At 39.5% G+C, this 26,913-nt stretch overlaps 1 protein-coding gene across 3 annotated transcripts in view; it reads left to right on the forward strand.

Annotated features, from left to right (window-relative positions):
* Positions 1–938: 938 nt before the first annotated feature.
* The window catches only part of LOC110107740 (F-box protein At4g02760), a gene marked incomplete at its 5' end in the record, with an annotated part of 27,821 nt that continues 1,846 nt past the window's right edge, over positions 939–26,913 (forward strand). The window contains 7 exon segments of one of the 3 annotated variants that reach the window (XM_020838100.2): positions 939–1,114; positions 11,601–11,795; positions 11,881–11,991; positions 20,104–20,189; positions 20,265–20,386; positions 26,431–26,495; positions 26,599–26,671. In XM_020838100.2, the coding sequence (XP_020693759.1) occupies positions 939–1,114; positions 11,601–11,795; positions 11,881–11,991; positions 20,104–20,189; positions 20,265–20,386; positions 26,431–26,495; positions 26,599–26,671 (828 nt within the window). 3 annotated transcript variants of the gene reach the window in all.

Below are 26,913 nucleotides of genomic sequence, written 5' to 3' on the forward strand. Positions count from 1 at the left end.
TACTTCGGTAAAATATTGATTATGTTTGAATTTGTCTACAGGTCATGCTTTTTAGGTTATTTAGATATGAAAGCTCTTAACTTGCATGCTTGTAGGCTTGAGTTTTAAACTTCAGTTGCATACTAGATTTAAATTTAAATTAAATAGGAAGTAATTAAAGTTTATCCAATTAGTTCTGATTTCGAAGCATGTAGGTCCTTAGGTTTTAACACTTTCTGCATACTCAGGGTATATTGCTTCATTTTTTTTAAATTCAGGTTTTAACAATTTCAGGGTGATCTCTTCATTTTTCTTAAATTCTTTTCCTTCATGGAGATCACGCCAGTTAAACCTGTCTGACAAAATATACAAGTAATCATTTTGTTCCTGTATTTGGTTTAGACTGATTAACATTCTTCACTTTTTTACCATCATTTGTGTTTATTCTATGAGGTAGAATTTTTTTTTTCTTTGCTTAGGGGTTATGCAAGTCTTTTCAGTGGATGAATTGTTTATTTTGCCACGTATTTGAAAGCTAAAGCACCTTTTAAGGCCTATTTATCTTCTTTCTATACAATTTTTTTTTCAAATTTTCTGAATTATTGGTTTCCATATCTATTTCTGATTTATAAATGATTTTCTTCTTTTTAGTTTTTTTTTTGTATTATCTGCCAACTCATTTGATTTTTGAATACTAAAACAGTATTTAGCCTTTTACAAATTCCAGTCAGGTGATATTCATTATTTTTTATTGTGATTTTTTTAAGCTTGAATGGATATTTTCTAGATATTTTTTATACACTTGACGATTTCTTCTGGTTTATGATAATTTTCCTTTATGACAGAAGATCTGACCTGATGTTAGTGTTTACTATTTTATCCAAATCAAGAAATAGCGCTGTTATAATATTCGGAAAGATGAAACTAATTTGGTAATTATTTATTGTGGTGATTTGAAGGTATTTTCCATCCTAGATACACGAAGTCTTTGTTATGCGGCGGCTGCATGCTCCATGTTCAGTAAGTGTGCTGGAGATCCATTATGTTACTGTAATATTGACTTGACTGCAAAGGATCCAAAGATCAATAACACAGTCGTGTCTACTATGATACAGCGAGCAGGGAAAAACCTTCAGTAAGACTTTAACTAATTTCCATCATCCCAAAAATTCTGTTTTTAATGCTGACATTTTACCCCTAACCTTGGTTAAGTTTTATGCTGTAAGAGTTCTTCTGATCTCTTTATCCACAACTCCACAATAACGAAGGGCATGCATGCCAAATCCCTGTAAATGCATTTCAATGTCACCACCTTATTTTTGCTACAGGTTGCAGTTCTAGTGCTGCAGGAAATTTCATTTTGCATAAAACTTTTTAAGATGAAAGAAATCATTTTTAGGGAATATTATGTTCTTTATCATTGGCTGTGAGCTCCTGGCTAAGCAAATTAAAACTCATGTATTGGACTTCGATTTTAAGAGGTTGGTTCATAGAATCAAATTTCTAATGAGTTGCAAAAGATTTATTCAGATGTGAGGTCGATACTTCCTGCAGGCACCTACCCCGTAGCTAATTAGTTATCCTATATATAGAAAGGAGCTCTCGATTGAGGCCTCTTATAGTCAATTATTTATGTTTGAAGATGATTAAGTAGGGGATGGTTGTGTGGATGAAGGAAAGCTCAATCATATCTCATAGTTCCGAAATTTTGGATTGTTCATCGTACCCTATCTACCTGTGTCATAGGCTTCAAGCTTTAATGTTCAGGGAGCCTGATAAGTTACCATGAGTTGAATTCTCTCAGGTATCTTTGTCAAAAACTTGCTTTCAAGATTGACTTGACTCTATTATTGACATGAGGCTTATCGTACCAGCTTGGTTGAATGATTCATAGGAGTTTAAGCATGACAATTTGTGGTTCATGGAGCTTGACACGAATGACGGGCTAGATGCATGGCATGGGCAGTAGCTATTCACGAGCTTTATTTCAATTCAAGAAGCATGTCCTAGACACAGAAATGCCTTTGTTTTATTTGATTTGGTATGCATCACTTCTTAGAATGACCTTCCCTAGGGTGCATTGGTACCTTAGCGCTTATGTAGTATCAACCCTTATGGTGGAGGTTTGTACCCCTTAGGACCTACAGGTGCCTTAACAGAGTGTGAATGCCTGAAAGCTCAGTTGTACTGTTGATTTAAAAGGTGGGGCTACGTCCAGAGGATGGTCCGATGGTTGGAGCTTGATCTAGTATGCTTATTGTCTTTGCACCAGCCCAATCAAATGACCTGAGGCTTACATCCAAAGAAAGGCCCAAGAGTTGTGGCTTACAACCTCAAACTTGAGGAATCGTGGCCTTTTATCATTGTTGTTATGAAATTCGTAGATGGATTTGATTTAATTATTTACAATTTTTCTATATTATATCAAAATTTATGTACTTTTTATTTGCAATCAAAAAATATATATTTGGATAACTTGATTGACTTAACATGAATTCAGGATTTTGTGTAATTACTTGATTTTGACATGGACATTTATACAAAGAAATTCCCTCCAACGTTGTCATGACATTTTAATAATTTGAATACGGGTTATTATAACTTTGAGATGAAATTTTGTGATGCTTTTAAATATTGATTCTGTAATTATAGCCATCCCTCTTTTAACTAAAATAAACATTTGCATGGCCTTATGATGCAAGTGCAGGATTATAAATAAGAACCGGCGGTACACATGCTGGCTGTAACAAACTTTATGCTTCCACTACCTAGTACCACCTTTTTATTTGTCAGGGAATTACATATAGGAGGGGAAGGGGGAGAATTAGACAGCTTTTTGTTATCATCTTTATACATTCTTCTCAGGGAGAATACAACAATATACAGAGGTATTTCTTGTGCCTTTTCCCTGTGTTCTTGTATTTGCTCCGTATTTTCTTCCGGGTACTACCGATCCTGTACAAGGACAATCAGTTGGTATCAGAGCCCAAAAGCTAGAAGACAATGACAGACCGCGGCAAGGAACCGGTGAGGGAAGAAGTTCGCACCATAGAGACACTGTGGGTGAACCAGGAAAAGCTCAATCGGAAGATTGATGAACTGTCGGCAGACGTTCAGCGACTGATGGTCGCAATGCGCCAAGGGTTCAATCCCAATGCGGCGAGAGAAACCCCATTTTTCAATCAGGATGGAATGCTTGTAAATAGGCCCCTTCCCAGAAGACGGAATGCCGATGGCTACATTGGCCGCCGAGGTCCGATGTATTATGTTGATCCAGTCGATTCCGGGGAGGAGACACCTCCGCGCCGCCGCGACGTCAATCTGAGGAATTCCAGTGGCGAAGAAACAGATGATGGATGGATGGCTAATGGCCGCCGGCGCAGAACAGTAAATCAGTTCACACACCATCCCGGCGAATTTAAGGTAAAACTGGACATTCCATTTTTTGACGGACATTTGCATATTGAGGATTACCTTGACTGGGAAAAAGCAGTGGAGAACTTCTTTGATTATATGGAGATCGCTCCTGATAAGCAAGTAAAATATGTGGCCTGCCGATTGAAAAGTGGCGCCAGTGCCTAGTGGGAACAAGTGCTACAGACGAGACGGAAGGAAGGAAGAGGACGAGTTAGCTCTTGGGGCCGCATGAAGCAACTGCTACGAGCTCAGTTTTTGCCCACGGATTATGAGCAGATCCTTTACATGAGGTACCAACACTGTATGCAAGGGTCACGCACTGTCAGCGAGTACACAGAAGAGTTCAATCGACTGAGCGCCAGAAATGATTTGCAAGAATCGGGCACCCAACTGGTCGCTCGATACATAGGAGGTCTTAAAGACAGCATTCAAGATAAACTTGAACTGAATTCAGTTTGGACAATGCCGCAGGCGGTCAACTTGGCACTTAAGGTTGAAGTCCAGCAGAATCGGCACTCAAAAGGCTCTTATAATCGGAGACATTGGCAAGAAACAAACTCAGCAAGTGCAAAGCAGAGTTCTCAATCAGTAATAAAATCTGCTCAATCCACCAATTCCGTCCCTCCTGTGAGCGCTTCACCCAATCCAGGGGGCGAAGGAAGGTCACCGGCGAAACCCAAGGCAACTTCCAATGCCAATCCCTATGTTAGACCGACAACTTTGAAGTGCTTTCGTTGCTTCCAGTCGGGACACAAGTCCAATGAGTGTCCACAACGATAGCAATTACAGTTTGCGGGTCTGGAGGAAGATCCTGAAGCAGAGGAAGTAGACAATGACGAATCGGCGGAGACAGTAGAACTGCCGGCGGATGAAGGGGAACCTTTCCTTGGAGTTATGGAGCGATTGCTGTTAGCACCGCGGAAGTCCAACCCGTCGCAGCGCCATGCTATTTTCAAAACAAGATGCACCATCAACGGGAAGGTATGCGATCTCCTCATAGATAGCGGTTGCACCGAAAACATAGTATCCCGCTCCGTCGTTCAAGGTCTACAATTGAAGACAAAAAAGCACCCACAACTGTATAAGATAGGATGGGTGAAAAGAGGAATGGAGATTATAGTGTTCGAATATTGCAATGTCACATTCTCCATCGACAAACATTATGTTTGCGAAGTACTGTGCGACGTTCTAAACATGGACGTGTGCCATTTAATCCTTGGGAGACCTTGGCAATTCGATGTGGACGCTCATTATGAGGGCAGAGCGAATGCCTATTCGTTTGAATGGAAGGGACGCAAACTGAAGTTGATGCCAGGAACTGTTGAAGGAACCACAACTTCTACTGGAGCGAACAAAACAGCAGCAATGCACATCGTCTCGGGGTCCAAATTATTGCAATGCTGGCGAGAACCGTCTCCGATGTTTGCCTTCCTTATTACAGAAGTGAATTCCAGTCAGCAACACAAGGAGTGGCCTCAAGACATCGCCGAAATCTTAGCACAATTCGCAGAAATTGTGCCCGCGGAACTACCCGCCGAGCTGCCCCCACTCCGAAGCATTCAACACCAAATTGATTTTGTGCCAGGAGCTACTCTACCGAATTTGCCACATTATAGACTCAATTCGAAAGAGCAAGCAATTCTAGCTGAAATCGTGGAGGAACTACTTACAAAGCAGCTCATTCAAGTGAGCTTGAGTCCTTGTGCTGTCCCAGCTCTTTTGGTACCAAAGAAAGACGACAAATGGCGAATGTGCGTCGACAGAAGGGCTGTAAATAAAATCACAATTAAGTACAGGTTTCTTGTACCCCATATTGAAGAATTACTGGACACGCTCTCGGGAGCTACCGTCTTCTCCAAATTGGACTTAAGGAGCGGCTATCATCAAATTCGCATTCGTCCCGGCGACGAATGGAAAACAGCCTTTAAAACGCCACAAGGGCTCTTTGAATGGAAAGTGATGCCCTTCGGTCTTTGCAACGCACCTTCAACATTCATGCGTATGATGAATGAAGTCTTGAAGCCGTTCCTTGGCAAGTTCTGCATCGTGTACTTCGACGACATTCTGGTGTTCAGTATCAACCGGCCACAGCATTTCCAACATTTGCAGTCGCTGTTTGAAGTATTAAAAACAAACCAATTATTTCTAAACCTCCCTAAATGTGAAATTGCCACAGCCACCGTTCGGTTTTTGGGATTTATTATTTCCGCAGAAGGTATACATGTTGATCCCATTAAAATCTCGGCGATACAAAGCTAGCCAATGCCCTCCTCTTTTTTTTGACATTCGCAGCTTTCATGGGTTAGCTAATTTCTACAGGCGTTTTATAAGAAATTTCAGCATTTTAATGGCTCCTATTACGGACTGTTTGAAGTCTAAGTCCTTTTATTGGGGAGCTGAGCAGCAAGAGAGCTTCCAGCTCGTTAAAATTGCTCTTACTACTGCACCTGTTCTTATACTTCCTAGCTTTGATAAGCTATTTACAGTGGGCACGGACGCCTCGGCCATTGGCGTCTGTGCGGTGCTATCGCAGACGGGGAGATCGGTAGCCTTCTTCAGCGAGAAGTTATGTCCTGCTCGCCAAAAATGGGCCGCATACGAACAAGAATTATATGCAATCATTCGTGCATTGAAACAGTGGGAGTCCTATTTATTACACCAAGAGTTTGTATTGTGTAGCGACAATAAGGCATTACAACATATCAATACTCAGAAAAATGTAAACAGAATGCATGTTCGTTGGCTCCTATTTCTACAACGCTTCTCTTTTACAATTAAGCACAAACCGGGGATAGAGAACAAAGCGGCGGACGCGCTCAGTAGAAGAGCCATTCTTCTTAATAAACTGCAGACTGATCTCGTGGGATTAGAACATCTAAAAGAATTGTATGCGGCTGATGATGACTTCAGTAAAATCTGGACACAGTGCCTTGATGCAACTCAGTTTGAAGATTACTCTATCATGCATGGCTTTCTTTTTAAACAAAACCTCTTGTGCATTCCGCAGTCATCCTGGAGACAGCACCTGATAAGAGAAATGCATGGAGGCGGTTTAGCAGCTCACCTGGGCAAGGATAAAACGTTGCAACAGCTACAAGCGAAATTTTTTTGGCCAAGGCTGCGGCGCGACACATTCCGTATTGTGGATAGCTGTCTTGTGTGCCAAATATACAAAGGGGGAGCTCAAAACACAGGACTATACATGCCCTTACCAGTACCGGATTCAATTTGGGAAGACTTGAGTATGGACTTCGTATTGGGGCTGCCGAGAACGAGGAAAGGCAACGACTCTATCATGGTGGTCGTCGACAGATTCTCAAAGATGGGCCATTTCATTTCCTGTAAGAAGACCTCCAATGCCTTACATATTGCTAACCTCTTTTTTACAGAAATTGTTCGCTAACATGGCTTACCGCGAAGCATCACTTCGGATCGCGATGTCAAATTCCTAAGCCATTTTTGGCGTGAACTATGGAAGCGTTTGGGCACAGAACTACAGTTTAGTTCAGCTTACCATCCCCAGTCGGACGGCCAAACAGAAGTTGTTAATCGAACTTTGGGCAATATGCTCCGTTGCTTAGTTCAAGGCCATCCAAAGCAATGGGAAGAGGTTCTTAGTAAGGCTGAATTTGCGTACAATGCAATGCCTAATCGCTCAACTGGTAAGGTTCCCTTCACCATTGTTTATACTAAAGCACCTAATACCGCAGTAGATCTCATCGTATTGCCCAAATGCCAATCCACGGCGGCTGCTTCCTTTACTAATGATTACTCCAAGATGCTTTCAGATGTTAAACAACAAATCATAAGTGCCAATCAGCGCTATAAGATGACAGCAAACACTCATCGCCGGAAGAAACTATTTGAAGTGGGCGATTTAGTCTTGGTTCGCCTCCGCCGCGAACGATTTGCCCCCGGCGAGTATTCGAAATTGGCTCGTCGCAAACTTGGACCGGTTCCCATAATTGCCAAATATAACGATAATGCTTATCGTGTTCAACTTCCTCCTGGGTGCAATACGTCTCCTACATTCAATGTCTCCGACATATGGCCCTATCATTCCACAGATGACGCTACAATCTCAATCAACTCGTCGGAGTCGAGCTCTTCGGAAGCAGGGGAGGACTGATGCAAGTGCAGGATTATAAATAAGAACCGGCGGTACACATGCTGGCTATAACAAACTTTATGCTTCCACTACCTAGTACCACCTTTTTATTTGTCAGCACTTTTTATTATTATAGCTTTTCTTTAATAGCTAAAAAAGAAGGGAATTACATATAGGAGGGGAAGGGGGAGAATTAGACAGCTTTTTGTTATCATATTTATACATTCTTCTCACGTTTTAGGTCCAAGAGAAGTGCTATGGAGAGTTCTTGATAAGAAAGGAGTCAATAATGCTTATATTCAAATCATTAAAGATATGTATGCAGGAGCTATTACTTGTGTTCAAACACAAGGTGGTTTGACCAAGTATTTCCCTATTTCGGTTGGGTTACATCAAGGATCAGCCTTAAGCCCATATCTATTTGCTTTAGTCATGGATGTTCTCACTAGACATTTGCAAGATGGTGTACCTTGGTGTATGCTTTTTGCTGATGATATTCTTCTTGTTGATAAGACTAGAGAGGGAGTTGAAGGTAAACTTGAATTATGGAGGTCAACCTTAGAGTCTAAAGGTTTTCGCTTGAGTAGATCTAAAACGGAATAGATGGAGTGTAATTTTAGCAGTAATAGTCCTAGTGAGGGGATTGTGACTTTGGGCGATCAAGTCATTAATAAGAGTACACGTTTTAGGTATCTTGGATCTATTGTTCAGAGTGATGGTGAAATAGATGGGGATATTATCAGCAGAATTCAAGTTGGATGGTTGAAGTGGCGGAATGCATCGGGCTTGTTATGTGATAGAAATGTTCCCCTCAAACTTAAGGGAAAATTCTATAAGATGGTAGTGAGGCCTGCAATGCTTTATGGTGCCGAATGTTGGCCATTAAAAGAGAAGCATAATAATAAGTTAAGTGTGGCAGAGATGAGGATGCTTAGATGGATGAGTGGCTTTACCCTTAGAGATAGGATACGAAATGAGCATATACGTGAAAAGGTTGGAGTAGCTCCAGTAGAAGATAAGATTAGAGAGAGTCGCCTTAGATGGTTTGGTCACATAAAAAGGCGGCCTTCCGACGACCCAGTTAAGAGAGTAGAGGTATTAGATTTGACTTGTGTTAAGAAAGGTAGGGGTAGACCTAAAAAGACTTGGTTAGAAAATATTAGGAATGACCTTTCTTTATTAGATTTAAACGAGAATTTGGCTTTTAATAGGACACAATGGAGAAAAAGGATTCATGTAGCCGACCCCACGTAGTGGATAAAGGCTTGATGTTGTTGTTGTTGTTGTTGTTGTATTTATACATTCTTCTCAGGGAGAATACAACAATATACAGAGGTATTCCTTGTGCCTTTTCCCTGTGTTCTTGTATTTGCTCTGTATGTTCTTCCAGGTACTGCCGATCCTGTACAAGGACAATCACCTTACTTGACTAGCCTAGTAATTTGAGACAGGCCAATACATTGGTTCAGATGGAAGTCGCATGAGTTCTTTAGAAATTGGCTAAGAATGAAGTTTTAAATCCATTATAAATTACCTAGATCGGCCAAGCTGGAAACAGGTGGCATGGAGTTATTGAACCGCTAATTTAATCATTAAATGACACCAAGATTATGCCAAGTTGCCAACATGTGCTTGGAAAAGCTACCTGCCTCAATCCAATTACTTTTGGCTAGAACTAGATGAAAACTTGTGATTGGTAGGTCGCTTAGTTGGTTTTAATTACAATTTTGACTGGTATTTTACACATCAAATTGTTTTCATTATGTTAGCATATCATTTGTCGAGCTTCCAATGGGAAAGCAAGCTGTGGCAGCTTTCAAGCGGTGCTGAGGGAATGCATGTCTGAAGTCCTATTTTGATGACTTTTCACATGCACATCCTTTTTGAGCATTTATAATTTTATTTTATAAAACATTCTTTGTTAAAACAAACAAACATGCTATTCTCCATAAAGACACTATTGAATGATGCATGGGATCTGGCTTACATGGTTCACCAATTTTCTGTTTAATGTGATGGTACCTGTTCCTTTGTGTGTGTGAAATATATGTTTGGACGAGGTTGAGCTGGTCTCTTCAGTGATTTTTTTTCCCTCTAAATTTGTCCCTTCTTCATCCATTCAAGGGAATGACACATAGCTTCAAGCTATTGGATATGAATTTCAAGGCTTCAAGCAGGGAACCAAGGTGTTCGTGTCTGTTTGCTTTATATTATTAATAGTTTAAATTAATAAATCTATATCGATAAGAAAACTGGTCTCTTTAATTTTACTTAGTGCGTTGTTGCAGCATATATATTCTTATTATTTTGGTTTGTTTTAGTGTTGTTTGATCAAGATAGGAGAGGGGATGCCACCTGACTTTATTTTACTGGCAGCACATTAAACGGTTGGGTCCTATCATTGGAGAACTTAGGTTCCATATGTGAAACCCACGGGTGCATGGGCTGACAGGTCCATTGGTGTTGCTATAGTTGCCCTTGACTACACATGAGGCTGTGAATGGCAGTTATAAACTTCCTAGACGATTGCAAGCATTGGGGAGGCTATTAGTAGATTTGATGACGTCTTGAAAATGAATAAAGGGTGGATAGAAAGAGACTGATGTTGATTTTGAAGGCTATTAGGACTTTTATTGTCCGTTCTCTATTCTCGTGAGGATACGGATTGCGGTTTTCATGTGAGATTCATCGGTAAGTTTGTCAGTTATTGCAGGCATTATCCTGGCCCACATATATTACTACTTGTACGCTATATCATGGGCACTTTCAGACAAATAGGCCACTTGTATGGCATATAAGTTTGAGAGTCAAGAGTTATACCTTCACATGCCTTTCTGTGAGTCATAAAACCTCTGATCATCATCGAACATGAATTTGTGCCTCATTAGGCTCTGAACACCATTTTACTCACGCTAAATGCAAAAAACTTTCACTTCATTAGCTGAGTTTTAAACCCTTTAGAAGTTCTCTCTTCGATCTACATAGAGAGAGGAGAGGCATTTAAGTGGGATTATAGATGTCAACAGCCGTATTTGGCAGGTGTCTGCTTTAGGAAAGCTTGAATGGGTGAAATCTCTTAATCTGCTTTGGGTTGGTGATATGGAGCCTTATAGCAGAGGTCTTCTCACGTGGGATCTGTAATTTTCTTGACTTTGATTTCCTTCTACTTTGTGCTATTGTGGACTGCTGGTTTAATGCTTTTGATGGAGGGAGTCTAGGGGAGTAAGGAAACCAGCTCCTTGCCATTTTTTTTTTCTTAACTATCCTTCCGCAGCATGTGGTGAGAGGTGTGGAGAGCATGTTTTACTAATGTTGATGGATGTATGATAATCCTTTAATATTAAAAAAATTGATTTATGCATTGCTTATGCATGCAAGCTTAGACTCAAATTCACATTATGGAAATATTATTTTCAATGGATATATTAAATCAATGATATTGGCTGCAATTCAAATATTTTTTGGACCTGATCTCAACTAGAACTGTAAGTATTAGATTCTAACTAATTTATTGCCCTCATTGAGCTGTTAAGTTAAAACAAATTGAGTCCGGAGTGATTTTAAATCATTTTGGGCTAACATTAAAACATCGACTGCTTAATGTTAAGTAGATATATGTTCAAAGAATATGATAATAGAAGTATTGAACATTGACCCACAAACTTATCGATTTTAGAGCATGCTTTGAATTTTTATGATGAGCCATTCTTTTTGTTTTGTTGATTGGAAATTATTTTTTTACCAGCATTGGCTTAACTTATTGCTTCTTTTTTCCAAATCTTAACAATATGCAACTATGAGTACAACATATCTTGTTGAAAACTAACTGCAAAATCGAATATCATTAAAGCTGCACTGAATTGTTTGGACCAGATGGTGGCTGCTGCTATTCCTGTCCATTTTCCAAAACAAAAAAAAAAATCTTGATTAAACATTATTGCTAATAAAATGGTCTCATTCTCTTACTTCACTGGCTAAACTGATTTTTAATGTTTTATACTTTATTTATCATCCTTTTGACGATTGCTACCTTATATTTCCCAAAGTGAACTGAGCCTCTTCGTTGTCTTTTTTATCTCTTGTAATTCAAAATCAGGTCCCTTAAGCTTGGCATTTGGCCTAACACAGCAACAAATGAAGATGTTATCCGATGCACATCTTATTCCTCCAGAAATTCCATGGAATTATTGGGTCTTTCATGGACTGAAAGAAGGCCTAGGCAGGGCAAGGAACCATGTATTCTTACTAGATCATGTTTGTTGGCTTTAGGTGCAGATGGTGCTGCTGCAGGGTATGCTATAAATTTGTCTGATACTGCTTTCACATGTAAATCTATTTGTAGGTTCTTAAAAGCCTATCGCCCTTTGTAATTGCAGGGCACTTTTAAGGAGTTTGCACCTGTACAATATCGATAAAATGGATGGCCCTGGCTTTTCTATTGCATTATCTGCTTGCCCTTCTCTTCTTGATCTGGAAGTTGTTGGTCTGTAAGTTTACGTAACCAAGTTGATATTGTTTTTGGTCAATTTCTAAGCATCCAGGTTTGAATTATATATTTGGCACCATGAAGTTGTAAGAAGTTTTGATGTACATTTAGCGTTTCATCATGAGCTCTTTCAACCAAAATTTATGTTGGATGTGCTATCATAAATGTGGTAGCATTCAATTTGCTTACTGGTTATATACATGAAAGGAATTTAATTGGTGCTGCTCTTATTTCATTGTTGACATTGCTAAGAACCATATTTCATCGTTGTATCAAGAACCTTATTTCATCTGTTGAAATCCAGCCGTTCCCAGTGCAAAGATCTGACGGACACAAAGACCAATCCGTGGGATACTCTAATGGATCACGCCATAATGAAGGAACAAATTTAGAAAAGATTTTTATGTATTATTTATGTATTAAATCTGCAATTTATTATTTCCTCATTAGGATATCTTGTATAGATCTATAAATAGGGAAGATTGTAATGAATAATTTCAAGCTTTTCCCTCTCGTTCCTCTCAATTTAACATGGTATCAGAGCCAACGCCTTAATTGCCGTCGGAGAACGATCCTAGATCGTCGAAGGAGGAAGAGAAAAAGAAGAAGCTTGGACTTTATCGTGCCGACCTGTGTACGCCGGGGCGTGACTAGACGGAGTCGAAGCACCAATCGGAACTTCCGATCCGAGAGGAAGGCCAAAGACGTCGAGAGTCGAGACTCCCACTAAGAGCCGAACGTCCGAGCGTATCCGGAGGAGCGTCCGAACGCCATCTTCAGCTGTCTTCTCCCAAGCCGACGGACGAAGGAGAGGACGGCGAGCTTCCTGATCCGACGCTCAGAACCACCAGGCGCGGTCGACGTTTTCTCCAGTTCAGAAGGAGAAGACTCGATCCGGGCTCCAGGCGCGAGAAGCAACGCTCGACGCTCCTTCTCCGGAGCCCTAGCCTCTCGCTCGAACTCAAAAGAACAGCCTTCCTGCTGTTTTAGATGGCTCGAACGAAGGACCAGAAGAAACGAAGGCCAGCCGAAGGAAGGTTGTGCCGATCCGAAGCACGCGGAATCGCGCAGTGCAATCTGATCTCCTGCCTGCGACTTAAAAGGCCTGAATCGTGCAGAAGAACCAACTCTGCACGTTCCCTAGCCACCCGATCCAAGTCTTGTTTTAAGACTTGGCCCACTCGGTTATTTAAACCGACAAGGAAGTCAGGAAAAAAAAAGGAGAGGGAGAGGAAATAAAATTATATATTGGCCTTTATTGCCAACAACTAAAAATCGGAAGGATTTTTTCAGGAAGCCTTCATTGCTATCCAAGATCGTATAGATAGTCTTTATTACTATCATCATGTCAGAAGTCAATTCCTCCCAAAATATTGATGAAACTGAGGAGTCGATGGTGCACCAAGGACGAGGTGACCTTCAAAGCATGCAACCTTCCTATCGTCTAAATGGGAAGAACTACCTGAAGTGGTCTCAATTTGTGAAGACTTACTTGAAGGGGAAAGGTAAAATACATCACCTCCTTAGAGGAGGTCCAAAAGAAGGAGATCCCAAATTTGAGGCATGGGATGAAGCAGACTCCATGATTATGTCATGGTTGTGAAATTCCATGACTCCAGAAATTAGTGATACATTTATGTTCCTTTCAACTGCAAAGGGCATATGGGATGCTGCTAGACAAACCTTCACCAAAGCTCGTGATGCGACTCAAATCTTTGAAATTAAAGTCAAAGTTGGAAGCACAAAGCAAGGGAGTAAGACCGTGACAGAGTATGCCACCATTCTACAAAATCTGTGGCAAGAACTTGATCACAATAGATGCATAGAAACCAGATGTCCGGAAGATGCTGCGATCCTAAAGAACTTTATTGAAAAAGATAGAATTTATGATTTTCTTGCAGGACTAAATGCATAATTTGACCAAGTTAGGGTTCAAATTCTAGGCAAGGAGGAGACGACATCACTCAATGAAACCATTTCCCTCATCCGCGCAGAAAAAAGCCGACGAGGAGTGATGTTAGAACCGAAGGCAGTTGAAAGCTCAGCAATGGTGATGAATAAAGAATCGTCATGGAAGGAGAAGGGTAAAGATTCCTCGAAGCTCAAAGACAAGGACTCACTTTGGTGCAGCTATTGCAAAAAGTCAAGACACACAAAGGAAACATGCTGGAAATTACATGGAAAACCCCCCAGCAAGGAGTGGAATCAAAAGGATGAAACAAGGAGCACAATAGCACATCACATGCCAACAACACTACAAGGAAGCCAGAAGCACGGTCCAGCCTTGGAGAATTCAATAAAGAAGATATTGATAAATTAAAACAACTCCTGGTATCTCTTGGAAAACCAAATGCTTCTTCTTCACTTGCACTCTCAGGTAAGACTCCAATTTCTTTTAGTTTAAGTGCTTCCAGAAATCATCTAAAGGAATTATGGATAATTGATTCAGGAGCCACAGATCACATGACCAACTCACTTACCCACCTCATAAACTATACTCCTTGCCAAAACAACAAGAAAATCATCACTGCTGATGGTTCTCTTACCACGGTAGCTGGCCAAGGAGACATCATATTATCTCCCTCACTCACCCTGAAAAATGTCCTCCACGTACCACAATTATCCACAAATCTAATATCAATACAAAAACTTATCAATGATCATAGCTGTCAAGCCTTATTTAACCCTACTTATTGCTTATTTCAGGATCGAAGATCGGGGAAGAAAATTGGACTTGTTAAGGAGAAAGCAGGATTGTACTACTTGGAAGAACCAAACCAATCTAAAAATAGTTGTTCTATGTTATCCCTAGTAGATAGGAATTTTACTATTTGGCTTCATCATTATAGACTAGGACATCCATCTTTTGATATCCTAAGATATGTATCCACAACTTTTTCAGGAAATAGAAAATAAAAATTTTCACTGTGAAACATGTGAGTTGGCTAAACATAAAAGAACCTCATTCCCAAATAAAAATGAGAGATGTGACACTCCTTTCTACCTTATTCATAGTGATATATGGGGACCCTAAAAAATCTCCAATATCTCTGGGGCACGCTGGTTTGTGTTTTTCATTGATGATTGCACTAGAGTCTCTTGGATCTATCTCCTTAAAAATAAATATGATGTTAGCACCATGCTTCCCATCTTCCATTCCATGATCCAAAATCAATTTGGGGTTAAATATGGAGATTCCGCTCCGATAATGCCAAAGATTATTTCAACCAAACCCTTTCCTCATACTTCCAGAGTGAAGGGATCATCCATGAGTCCTCATGTGTTCACACCCCACAACAAAATGGGGTTGCAGAGAGGAAAAATGGTCATCTTCTAGCTACCACCCAAGCTTTTTTATTTCACTATAATACACCCAAATCCTATTGGGGGGAAGCTCTTTTAACTGCAGCTTATCTCATAAATCGATTACCTTCAACAGCCTTAGGCCTCAAAACTCCAATGGAGACCTTGTCCACTTTTTACCCAGAGTTTCGAACCCATCATAATCTTGCACCCAAAATCTTTGGATGCACTGCCTATATTCATATTCACAGCCATGAGCGAGGAAAATTAGATCCAAGAGCACTCAAATGCATCTTTGTTGTCTATTCAGCTACCCAAAAAGGTTATAAGTGTTATCATCCACCTACAAGAAAAACTTTTGTCTCTATTGATGTTACCTTTGATGAGAAAAATTCCTATTTACCAAAAAACTCATCTTCAGGGGGAGACTGAACTTGAGGAAGATGAGAAAAATGAACTAGCACCTCTTGACATTCCTCCACCACCTCATAACAATCCACCTGAAATCCAAGATAGGGAAACAAATGACAAAGCTAATATTAGATTTGGAAAGGTTTACTCCAGACGTACAAGCTCAAGCTGTGCTCCAAAGCAGATCCAAGAATCTGAATCATCTCCTGGAAATAAGGTAAGCTCACCTCCTCCCCTATACCCTATAAGCAACTCTATATCCTTCAACAACTTCTCATCGTTACACAAAAATTTTCTTGTTACATTAGAAGATATCCATATTCCTAAAGATATTTTTGAGGCCTTATTTGATAAAAATTGGAGAAATGCCATGAAGGATGAAATGCAGGCCCTGGAGAAGAACAAAACATGGGAGATCGTCAATCTACCGATAGGGAAAAAATCGGTCGGCTGCAAATGGGTTTCTCAGTGAAATACAAAGCTGATGGCACACTAGAGAGATATAAGGCAAGACTGGTGGCAAAAGGGTTCACTCAAACATATTGCATTGATTACCAAGAAACGTTTGCGCCTGTAGCCAAAATGAATACTGTCCGAATACTACTCTCACTAGCAGCAAAGTACAACTGGCATCTGGAACAATTGGATGTGAAAAATGCATTCCTGCATGGGGATTTAGAAGAAGAATTATTTATGAAAATACCACCAGGGTTTAAAGAAAAAACTGAAGGTAACAAGGTGTGCAAACTGAAAAAAGCTCTATATGGGCTCAAACAATCACCAAGGGCCTGGTTCGGAAAATTCTCTAAATTCATGCTCCTAAATGGGTATCGACTGAGTCAAGGGGATCATACATTATTCTTCAAACATTCAGACTCAGGGGGAGTCACAATATTATTAGTGTACGTTGATGACATTATTTTGACTGGAGATAATGAAGAGAAAGTCAGTTTAAGGAAAAGTCTTACTAAGGAATTTGACGTCAAAGAACTTGGTAGACTAAAATACTTCATCGGAATTGAAGTAGCTCACTCCAGCAAAGGAATCTTCATTTCACAACAGAAATACATCAAAGATCTTCTAAAAGAAACAGGTAAACTAGCTTGTAAACCAGCACCGACACCAGTAGAACCTAATCTTAAACTAGGGGAAGCTAAATAAGATCCAGATATAGATAAAGGGACCTATCAGAGACTTGTAGGGAAATTGATCTACCTCTCCAACACTAGGCCAGACATATCATTTGCTATAAGCATGGTCAGTCAGTTTATACAGAATCCAAAGCAAATTCATATGCAAGCGGTAGACAAGATATTGCACTACCTAAAAGGAAGATCAGGAAAGGAATTCTCTTTAAGAGAGATCAAGGAATAACCTTAGAAGTATACAAGGATGTTGACTACACAGGATCACCGGTTGATAGAAGATTTACCTCTGGGTATTGCACATTTCTTGGAGGTAACTTAGTTCATGGAGAAGCAAGAAACAGAATGTGGTGGCAAGATCTAGTGCAGAAGCAGAATATCGAGCTATGGCCTTGGGAATATGTGAGCTACTATGGATTAAAATAATCCTAGAAGACTTAAAGGTTAAGTGGGATGAGCCCATGAAGCTACATTGTGACAACAAATCAGCAATCAACATAGCCCACAATCCAGTCCAGCATGATAGAACCAAGCATATAGAAGTGGATAGACATTTTATTAAAGAAAAACTAGACAGTGGTCTAGTATGTGTCGATCATGTATCATCAAAGGATCAACTTGCAGATATCCTTACTAAAGGATTGGACAGTTTTGCCTTTCTCAGAATGATTGACAAGCTGGGAATGACTGATCCATATTTCCCAACTTGAGGGGGAGTGTTGAAATCCAGCCGTTCCCAGTGCAAAAGATCTGACGGACACAAAGACCAATCCGTGGGATACTCTCATGGATCACGCCATAATGAAGGAACAAATTTAGGAAAGATTTTTATGTATTATTTATGTATTAAATCTGCAATTTATTATTTCCTCATTAGAATATCTTGTATAGATCTATAAATAGGGAAGATTGTAATGAATAATTTCAAGCTTTTCCCTCTCGTTCCTCTCAATTTAACATCATCTATCAACCTTCTTTACAATATATAAGCTTGATACCCTCTAGAATGAAGAAAGTGAATGCTTGTTAGCTAATATCTATATGATAGTGTACTGTAACCATTATCATTACCACCTCAACAATTTTTAGGTGACTTTTTTAAGTTCATCCATTCCTGTTCATTGCAAGGTTTGGCATTAATCATTCTTAAATCATGCCTTGTAGTAAAAAATAAGGCTTTTTTAGTTGTGGTCCATCCCTTTCCTTTCTTGCCTTTCAACATTATTCATTTTTGTTAATTGTGAATGGCACATTGTGGCCCAATGGTTCACTGGAGCCATAGGTACATAGTCTGACGCACACCCAAAAAATATGTAAATCATTAAAATATTAAATAGTATTTTGTTAAGAAAATAAATTTGACAAAAAAGTCCCAAAATGTAATGTCACAACTAGAAAATAATGTTATTTTGTGCAGGAAAACTAAATTTTATATTGCACCTAAATTCAAAACAAACTATTACAATTGCAAACTAGTTTGGCCAGGTTACTTCTTTTCAAATTCTTGGGATGCTAGCACCGACTATAATAGGAGTATTCATTAGGGGTGCCAATATTTAGCCGAACTAAAACAATAAATAAAAAGCTACATAAATACGATAATAAATGAACTAAAACCTAGCTAATAATGAGCTAACTCCTAGTTCAATAAATGAACTAAAAATTAGCTCATAAATGAGCTAAATTCTAGCTCAAATTTTATTGAGCTTGTAAACTCGAGGGAGGCCAAAATTGATTTATTTTGGACATGAGTTGACCCCCCATTTGTCTACATCAATAAATCAAAATATTACGCCTCAATAAGATCCAAGTATATTGGAGATGTTGAACTTCTTCCAATAAATGCATAAAGGACAATACACAATCTATAGATTTATTGCCAAAATTGATTTCAACATATTCTATACTTCATCCTCAATTTTCTCTAGTGATACTCAACTACATGATATTTTTGTGCAAGCATCGATATCCAAATCATTTAAGAATTTAATCATGATATTCAAATCAAGGAATATATATCCAGTGATTATAATGCAATTTGATTCAAAGTTATATTTATCTACACTTGTCAGCGATTCAGTTGTATGCCCATCATGATAATATTATAGCGCAATGAGATCAATTTGATTATACTATGAAAACACAATCATATGAAATCTTGAGAAAATTTACAGCCATGCCATCTCCAATTAAGAGCTAAGACCTCAAACACTTGATCTTGCTGGAACTTCTTTTGCCTCTGCTTGTAGTATTGAATAAATCATCCATATGAGCTAATTAGGAACACATTCAAGCTTGATTACTATTTGTTCACACACCCCTGGGTGCTTCTTGAATAATAAAACTGTACTCACACTTTGGCAAACCATTAAATGGCAACAAAGAATATTGTTTACAGTCAACTCGCTAATTAGCCATTTGGGCTAATTCTAGTTTTAGCATCTCCTTCCACCATATTCAATTTGTTTTATGCGCCTACTAATGTGGTTGTATCTATATCAAATATTGAAGGAAGTACTTCGGATACGCTTGCAAAGGTGAAGTTGTCCCATTTTGACCTAGAGTTTATGGATTTGAATCTAGAACTGCCTTATTGTGATATAGGATATGGTCGCACACAACAATTCTCTGTAGATACTATAATGGAGGTGCCTTTATGTACTGGGTATACCTTTATGAATTTTTAGATTTCTTTTGCCTTCTTTGGCTTAAAATTGATATTAAATATGCTATTTCTACCTCGAGAAAAAAGTTTGAATGTCTTGATCCTGAACAAATCAACAATTTGGCCTTCACATGAGAATTAAAATTTTCCTCTCATTATCTCATTAATTGCTGCATGAATTTAGAGCATAATGGATTCTTCTAGAAATTCCACTAGAATGCTATTACATGAAACTTATCCTGGGCTTCGTATCATGGGTGTGAATAGTTTAAACGATGTGACATTATCTTGTGCTACAAATTGTAGTTAAATGCTTGACCTCTTTTAACTCTTAAAGGTTCTGTTCTTGTAGTTAATAGCACAAACAGAATGAACTAATTTTTTATTTCACTCATTGCATGATGAATAACATTCTTTTTTTTTTGTCCAATTCAAGTAATATTGTTATATAGCAATTGAGTTAAACAGTTCGATTCAATTAATACTACTACTAGCATCACTTTGCTTTTGAAGTGCATTTTTTATCTCTCCTCGTAGAACTGATTGGGTTTGGACGTGTAATTTAGTTTATTCACCATTTTATTTACAGACGTATTGAGCTGAGGCAAATATTGGACTCTGTGAGCACGAATTGTCACTCAATTGAACGTTTGTTTGTAGAGTCTTCAGAAACAGGTGCGTTACCTTGTGAAAGTGCATCATCCTCTCTTTTGATTGCTCGATCAACTTTAGAATTATATTTTTTATCAGGTAGTGATGATAGTTTGAAATCCCCAACTTGTGTTGATCTTGTAAATGGATGTCCTCATATAATGTCATTGACTTTAAGGGGGTTCAAACTCAATGATCACAAAGTTCGTATCCTGATCAAAGTAAGCTTTCTTGTAACCTTTTATTCATATGATGTCAAATGTTGTGATAATATGCTGAGCTTAATGACAGCTCTTCCCTCTAATATCTTATGCTAAACATTTCTAAAATTCAGTTCATATGTTAAAATCTACAACCTCAAATTATATTGTTAAGGAAAAGCACATGCTTAGTGCGATTGCAAACAAGATTGAGAGGAAAAATTGCAAGAAAAAAACGCCTGAGAGAAATGTGAATTGTGGTTGGGTGATCTTCCAGTTAGGTCCACGACCTTACATAGATGTATCGCTTCACTATGTCAGAGGAAATATATATTTTTTCTTAACTTTCTCTCTCTTATTTTCCTCAGTTTATTTGTCATTTCCACTTCAGCAAACTTAGAGAAAACTCAAATAACCCTAAACCCAATTCCACTCAGGTCGTCGACCAATTGAAGTGAAATTGGTAGACACTGGTTGTTATGGGGTGATGATGGGTACAAGGAAGGTGGAGAAAGGCCAGGGGATTTGTAGATGAGTGGTGTTGACCATCCAGGGGATTCAAGTAAGGGAGAACTTTCTCCCACTAGAGTTAGGAAGTACTGATGTCATCCTGGGGATGAAGTGGTTGCAAACATTGGGGGAAACCAAGGACAATTGGGGAGCACTCACGATGGAATTAATGGTGGATGGGAGAAAGATGGTTGTAAGGGGAGATGCGGGGCTATCCAAAGCCATGACATCACTTAAGACCATGGTTAGGGACATACAAGAGGTGGGAGAAGATTATCTAGTGGGACTACACAAGTTGGATTTGATCAGGATGGAGGAGGGAGGGGATGTTTCTCTTTCAGTGCAGCCCTTGACTCAACAATTTGGCAAGGATTTTCAACCACCTCAAGGATGGCCACCTCCATGTGAACATGAGCATATTTCCACCTTGAGGACAAGGTGGATCTTTGGGAGGAGAGTATTGGTAGACCGGTCCATTGGACCGGTCTAGCCGGTCCAGGCGGGACCGGTTTAAGGGCGAAACCACGACGCTATTCCACCTCTGGCGGATGCCGTGCGAGGATTCCATGGGAGCATTTTAGGAAGGAATTTTCAGGAAGATTAGGAGGGAAATTGAATGTAGGGACTGTTTAGGGATTTCCTTTTGATTTGTATGCATTAAATAGTTTGTTTTCCTAGGGTTAGTGCATCTTGAATTTGGCTGAAATTTGAGATATCTTAGAATTAGGTTTTTCTTTGGGCTCTAGCGGCGTCTACAGATTTGGGAGAGATTGATCCTCTCGAATTGAGGATCAATTGTATCTTGCTATTTTATGTTTTCCTTTCATCAAATAATACAAATTATCTATTATTTTTGTGCTTGGTTTTGTGCGGACTATTGTGGAGAAAGCTCGCTGTTTTTCGAAGATTGATAAGAAATACTTGAGATCTACAAGTGTTTCCTATCAAATTGGTATCAGAACAAATCTTGTGACCGTTCGTGGGTTGATTTTGGCGAAGTTCGGCGCCCAATTTTTGGTCGAGAAGGGAAGAAGTGCTGTTTTTATAATCCGGAATTTTTGGATTTACAAAAAGTCTGGATCGAGATGACGGCCAAGAAAGTTGTTGCGCTAGATGAAAGGCTTGAAGGGGAGATGAACCAAATCAAGACAACGGTGGAGGAAAGGATTTCCTCCATGGAAGGACAAGTAGCCGATCTCCGGGGCATGATGAAGAAAATGTTGGAAATCCACAATCAAATGGCGGCTTCCGTGGCAAAAGAGGAGGAAAGAAAAAATACGAATTCTGAAATTCATAGGGAGGAAGATGAGGTGGAAATCGTGGAGGGAGAAAGAAGGAAACCCGATCTGGAGACTGGAGCCTTTCTAGAGGGAGGATAGAGGAGGTAGGTATGGGGAAAAACATGGGTATGGAGGGACGGAGCAAAGGGGTTCTGATTGGGAATGCTGGGAGGGACATTATGGTCGCCTAGGTGCTGATTTTGAAGGAATAAGAGTGAAATTCGAAGGGGGTTTGTGCTATGGCAGGGCAAGGGAAAACCGGGAGATGTGGGGTGGGTCGAGCACTTGAGAGAGGGGAAGCTATGGAGGAATAAAGGGGAATGGTGAAGATCAGAAGGTGAGGAAGTTGAAGATGCCTATCTTCGAAGGGGAGGATGCATATGGGTGGATCTATAAGGTGGAGAGGTACTTTGCCGTTAATGGGCTAAATGAGGAGGAGAAGTTGACAGCAATAGGCCTATGTTTGGAGGGGAGGGCACTGTCATGGTACCAGTGAAGAGACTAGAGGAGACCTATCAGAGACTGGAGGGAATTCAAGGACTGCATAATAGAACATTTTCAAATCGACCAGGGAGGAGATTTCTATGAGCTGTTCTTTGCTCTGGCACAGGAGGGATCAATAGCAGACTACCGAGAGCAGTTTGAGTACCTAGCCAGTAGGGTGGAGCGATTATCAGATATGGTATTGGAGGGGAACTTCATGAAGGGGTTGAAGGCAGAGATCCGAGCGGTAGTGAAAGTTCTGATGCCTAGTGACTTGGGGGAGGCCATGAAGTTGGCACAACAGGTGGAAAATCAGAAGAATCTGGAGAAGGGGGTCAGGAACAGAGGCTCAGGAGGCTCTTGCAGAACAACTACCACTCTTCTAGCACCCAAGAGGCCTGCATCACCAAACATTAATGAGACCACTAGGGAGAAGCCAGTAGGAGGGAGTGGGGAAAATTTCAAGAGACCAACAGAAAAGAAGATGAAAGAGAATAGGGCAAAGGGGTTGTGTTTCAGGTGCAAGGAGAAGTATACGTCAGGACATCGGTGCAAGGACTGAAATCTTCAGGTACTCACTATTTGTGATGACGAGGAAACTGATGAGGGAGGTTAGGAAGAGTTGGTGGAAAAGATAGAGGAGAAGTTGCATTTGAATCTGGTCAAGGTTTCCTAAACTCAGTGGTAGGATTCATTACGAATCATACCATGAAGGTGAAGGGAGAGATAGAGGGCAGGATGGTGGTGGTGCTAATTGATAGTGGGGCTACCCATAATTTCATTTCCACTCAGGTCGACCAATTGAGAGTGAAATTGGTGAACACCGATTGTTATGGGGTGATGATGTGTACATGGAAGGTGGAGAAAGGCTAGGGGATCTGTAGAGGAGTGGTGTTGACCATCCAGGGGATTCAAGTAAGGGAGGACTTTCTCCCACTAGAGTTATGAAGTACTGATATCATCCTGGGGATGAAGTGGTTGCAAACCTTGGGGGAAATCGAGGACATTTGGGGAGCACTCACGAAGGAATTAATGGTGGATGGGAGAAAGATGGTTATAAGGGGAAGGGGAGATGCCGGGTTATCCAAAGCCATGACATCACTTAGGATCATGGTTAGGGACATACAAGAGGTGGGGGAAGATTATCTAGTGGGACTACACAAGCTGGATGTGATCAGGATGTAGGAGGGAGGGGATGTTTCTCTTTCAGTGCAGCCCTTGACTTAGCAATTTGGTAAGGATTTTCAACCACCTCATGGATGGCCACCTCCACGGGAACATGAGCATATTTCCAGCTTGAGGACAAGGTGGATCTTTGGGAGGGGAGTATTGTTAGACCGGTCCAGACGGGACTGGTTTACGGGTGAAACCGCGACGCTATTCCGCCTCTGGCGGATGCCGCGCGAGCCGCGATTCCACGGGAGCATTTTAGGAAGGAATTTTGAGGAAAATGAGATAAATTGAATGTAGGGGCTGTTTTGGGATTTTCTTTTGATTTGTATGCATTAAATACTTTGTTTTCCTAGGGTTAGGGCATCTTGAATTTGGCTGAAATTTTAGATCTCTTAGAATTAAGTTTTTCTTTGGGCTCTAGTGGCGTCTAGAGATTTGGGAGAGCTCGATCCTCCTCTCGAATTGATGATCAATTGTATCTTGCTATTTTCTATTTTCCTTTCATCAAATAATACAAAATATCTACTGTTTTTGTGGTTTTGTGCTGACTATTGTGGAGAAATCTCGCTGTTTTCCGAAGATTGATAGGAAATACTTGAGATCTACAAGTGTTTCCTATCAGATGATTACCAAACACCAATAGCAATCATGAGATGCAAGTAGTTTCAGCAAATGGAGCAACAACTGCAGTAGTAAGGAATAAAAGCAGTGGCAACTGTGACCAGAAATGAGTAGCAACGGCAAACTGTCACGGAAGCTAAATGACGTGAGCTACAGTGCCCGAGCTTCATCTGCTTTTTTGCTACAGTTCCGGGATGGGCTGAGGGAAGAGAAGGAAAGGAAGAGGAAGATTTTTGAGATAGATTTCCGATTAATTTTATTACATGAAATTATGTCTAATTATAAGCAAATAAGATAGGGATTTATTCTTTTCTAATCCTAAACAAATACTATAAAGCAAAGAAAATATGATATACTATAATAATCTAGATAAGTTTAAACTAAACGTTAATTCCTACAGAAATTATCCTAATATGAATTTAAATTCAAATACAAGTTCATCCAAACAAGTTTGAAAATCCAAATTTGTCCTTGCCTTGCTTTACTATGCAATTTTATCTAACATTCCAGCTTATGAAGCATTGATTTCCCAACATTTAATTGACCAGTTAATCATGTCAATGGACTCCTAATAATATCTTCTTCAATCTCGACATTGTGATATAATAATTACCACAATTGATATTTTTCATTAAAAAAATCAGACTTAAAATTTCAACAAATATGATATCTTTGATATTTTTTTTCACAATCTGAATCTCAAGTCGTGATCAAGACTATCTAATTGATGACCTATTAGATGTAATCCTCATATCAATTGGTCAGCCAAACACCCCAACAATTCACCAGTCACTGAGAGCCTCGTCAATCACGAGCCTCACCATCTGCAGGCTCGCGATGAGGTCATATTCCACTTATGTATTCACCAGACGCTTCCATCTTTGCCACTAATATTTAGTCGTCAACTTTCAAAGAACATTTTCTGATCCCTAGCAATGCCAGAAACCAACTTCAAAATTCCATTGGTAATCAACACCTCTAGCTCCCTAGTTGACAACCACTTCTGGATATCCTATTAGTTTTGCAATATCAGCCAACATTGATGTCCACAACTGGAGTGATTATTCTGTGCGGACACCGGACGGGAGAACCATCCAGTTCCGCGCTCGGTACCGAGGGGTATCAAGCGCTCGGTACCTAGTGCCGTACATTTTTTGGGCGACGTGGCGCATTTTTATTGGTTTCCGGACAAATCCGGATCCACATGTAATAATTTTTATTACATGTCGCCAAGAAAGAATAAAGAACCATCTAATTGTCGACAAGCCTTCCTTCAACATAGTTGGCCTCTACACCATCTTTGACCAGCCAAGAAATGGTCATGAGCTGCTTTATTGATGGGATAAGTCTAGGCTTTAGCTAGTTTATGCATAAATAAGCAAAAGGAAGTCAATGGTTTGAAAATAAATCTATTTTGCTTTAATCAGCTGGGATATTCTAAAATCAAATATGCATAATTTTAGACAAAAATTCTGTTAGATATTTGAATAGCTTAAATCTAGTATCAGCTTTGAAAAAATAGATTGAAGTTAATGGCCCTAGCAATGAGTTATATCTAGCTCAAATTAAACTTAAGTTGTGCGAGCATGGATTGAATCAAGTTGGCTTGACAACATCTTTGCAGTTTGAACCAATTATTTTTCTAAAAAGATTGAAAATAAACTAAAGCAGAACCATTTTTTTTGTTCGGTTTATAAACAAATTGAGCCACATTTGGATCGAATCTAACCCACCTATAGTTAGGCTTAGCTTAGATGAAGATTGGATGAAATAATTTTTAGCCGATCTTGAGTTAGAATTGGGTCAGCTTGAGATTGGATTGTTAGTAGCCGGATCCTTGATTCATGCTGCGAAATTCTCTTCAAATTTTTAACAATTTATCCTTCAAAACGTACTCTCTCCAACCTTATTTTCTGATTGTTTGATTCTTTCCAAAACCTCTTGCTGGTTTATTATATAAAATCACTCTCATGTTTGACATTTGATTCTGTGTTGCAGGGGCTTGTGAATCTCAAGTCAGTTGATTTTTCAACATCCTACTCAATTGCAGGACTATTTTTAAGGTTTTCCTTTTGGCATCCCATGGTCTATTAATCTGCATTACCCTCAAACCACCACCTTCATTACCCTTTTCTTCAACTGCATTTCACTACTTAAGTTGTTTAGGAACCTTGGCAACGGCTCGAATGGTCATTTACTAGAAGTCTTGATCCTTCGCGATTGCTTGCATCTCAAAGAAGTGAGTACATCAGAATAATACTTACATACCACTTTATAACATCCTATTTACATATCTAACATCTAAAATTTTAATATTACATACATACCACCTTATACTATTTTAATATCAAATATGTCACTTATATTTCCTTCCTACCACTCATATATTTTATTTCTACCACTCATATTTGATATAAAAATAAACTATAGGTGGTATGTATGTAATATTAAAGTTTTAGATGTTAAATATGTAAATAGATT

The sequence above is a fragment of the Dendrobium catenatum genome, unplaced genomic scaffold (assembly GCF_001605985.2).
Source record: "Dendrobium catenatum unplaced genomic scaffold, ASM160598v2 fragScaff_scaffold_506, whole genome shotgun sequence".
In the NCBI taxonomy this organism is placed as follows: Eukaryota; Viridiplantae; Streptophyta; class Magnoliopsida; order Asparagales; family Orchidaceae; genus Dendrobium; species Dendrobium catenatum.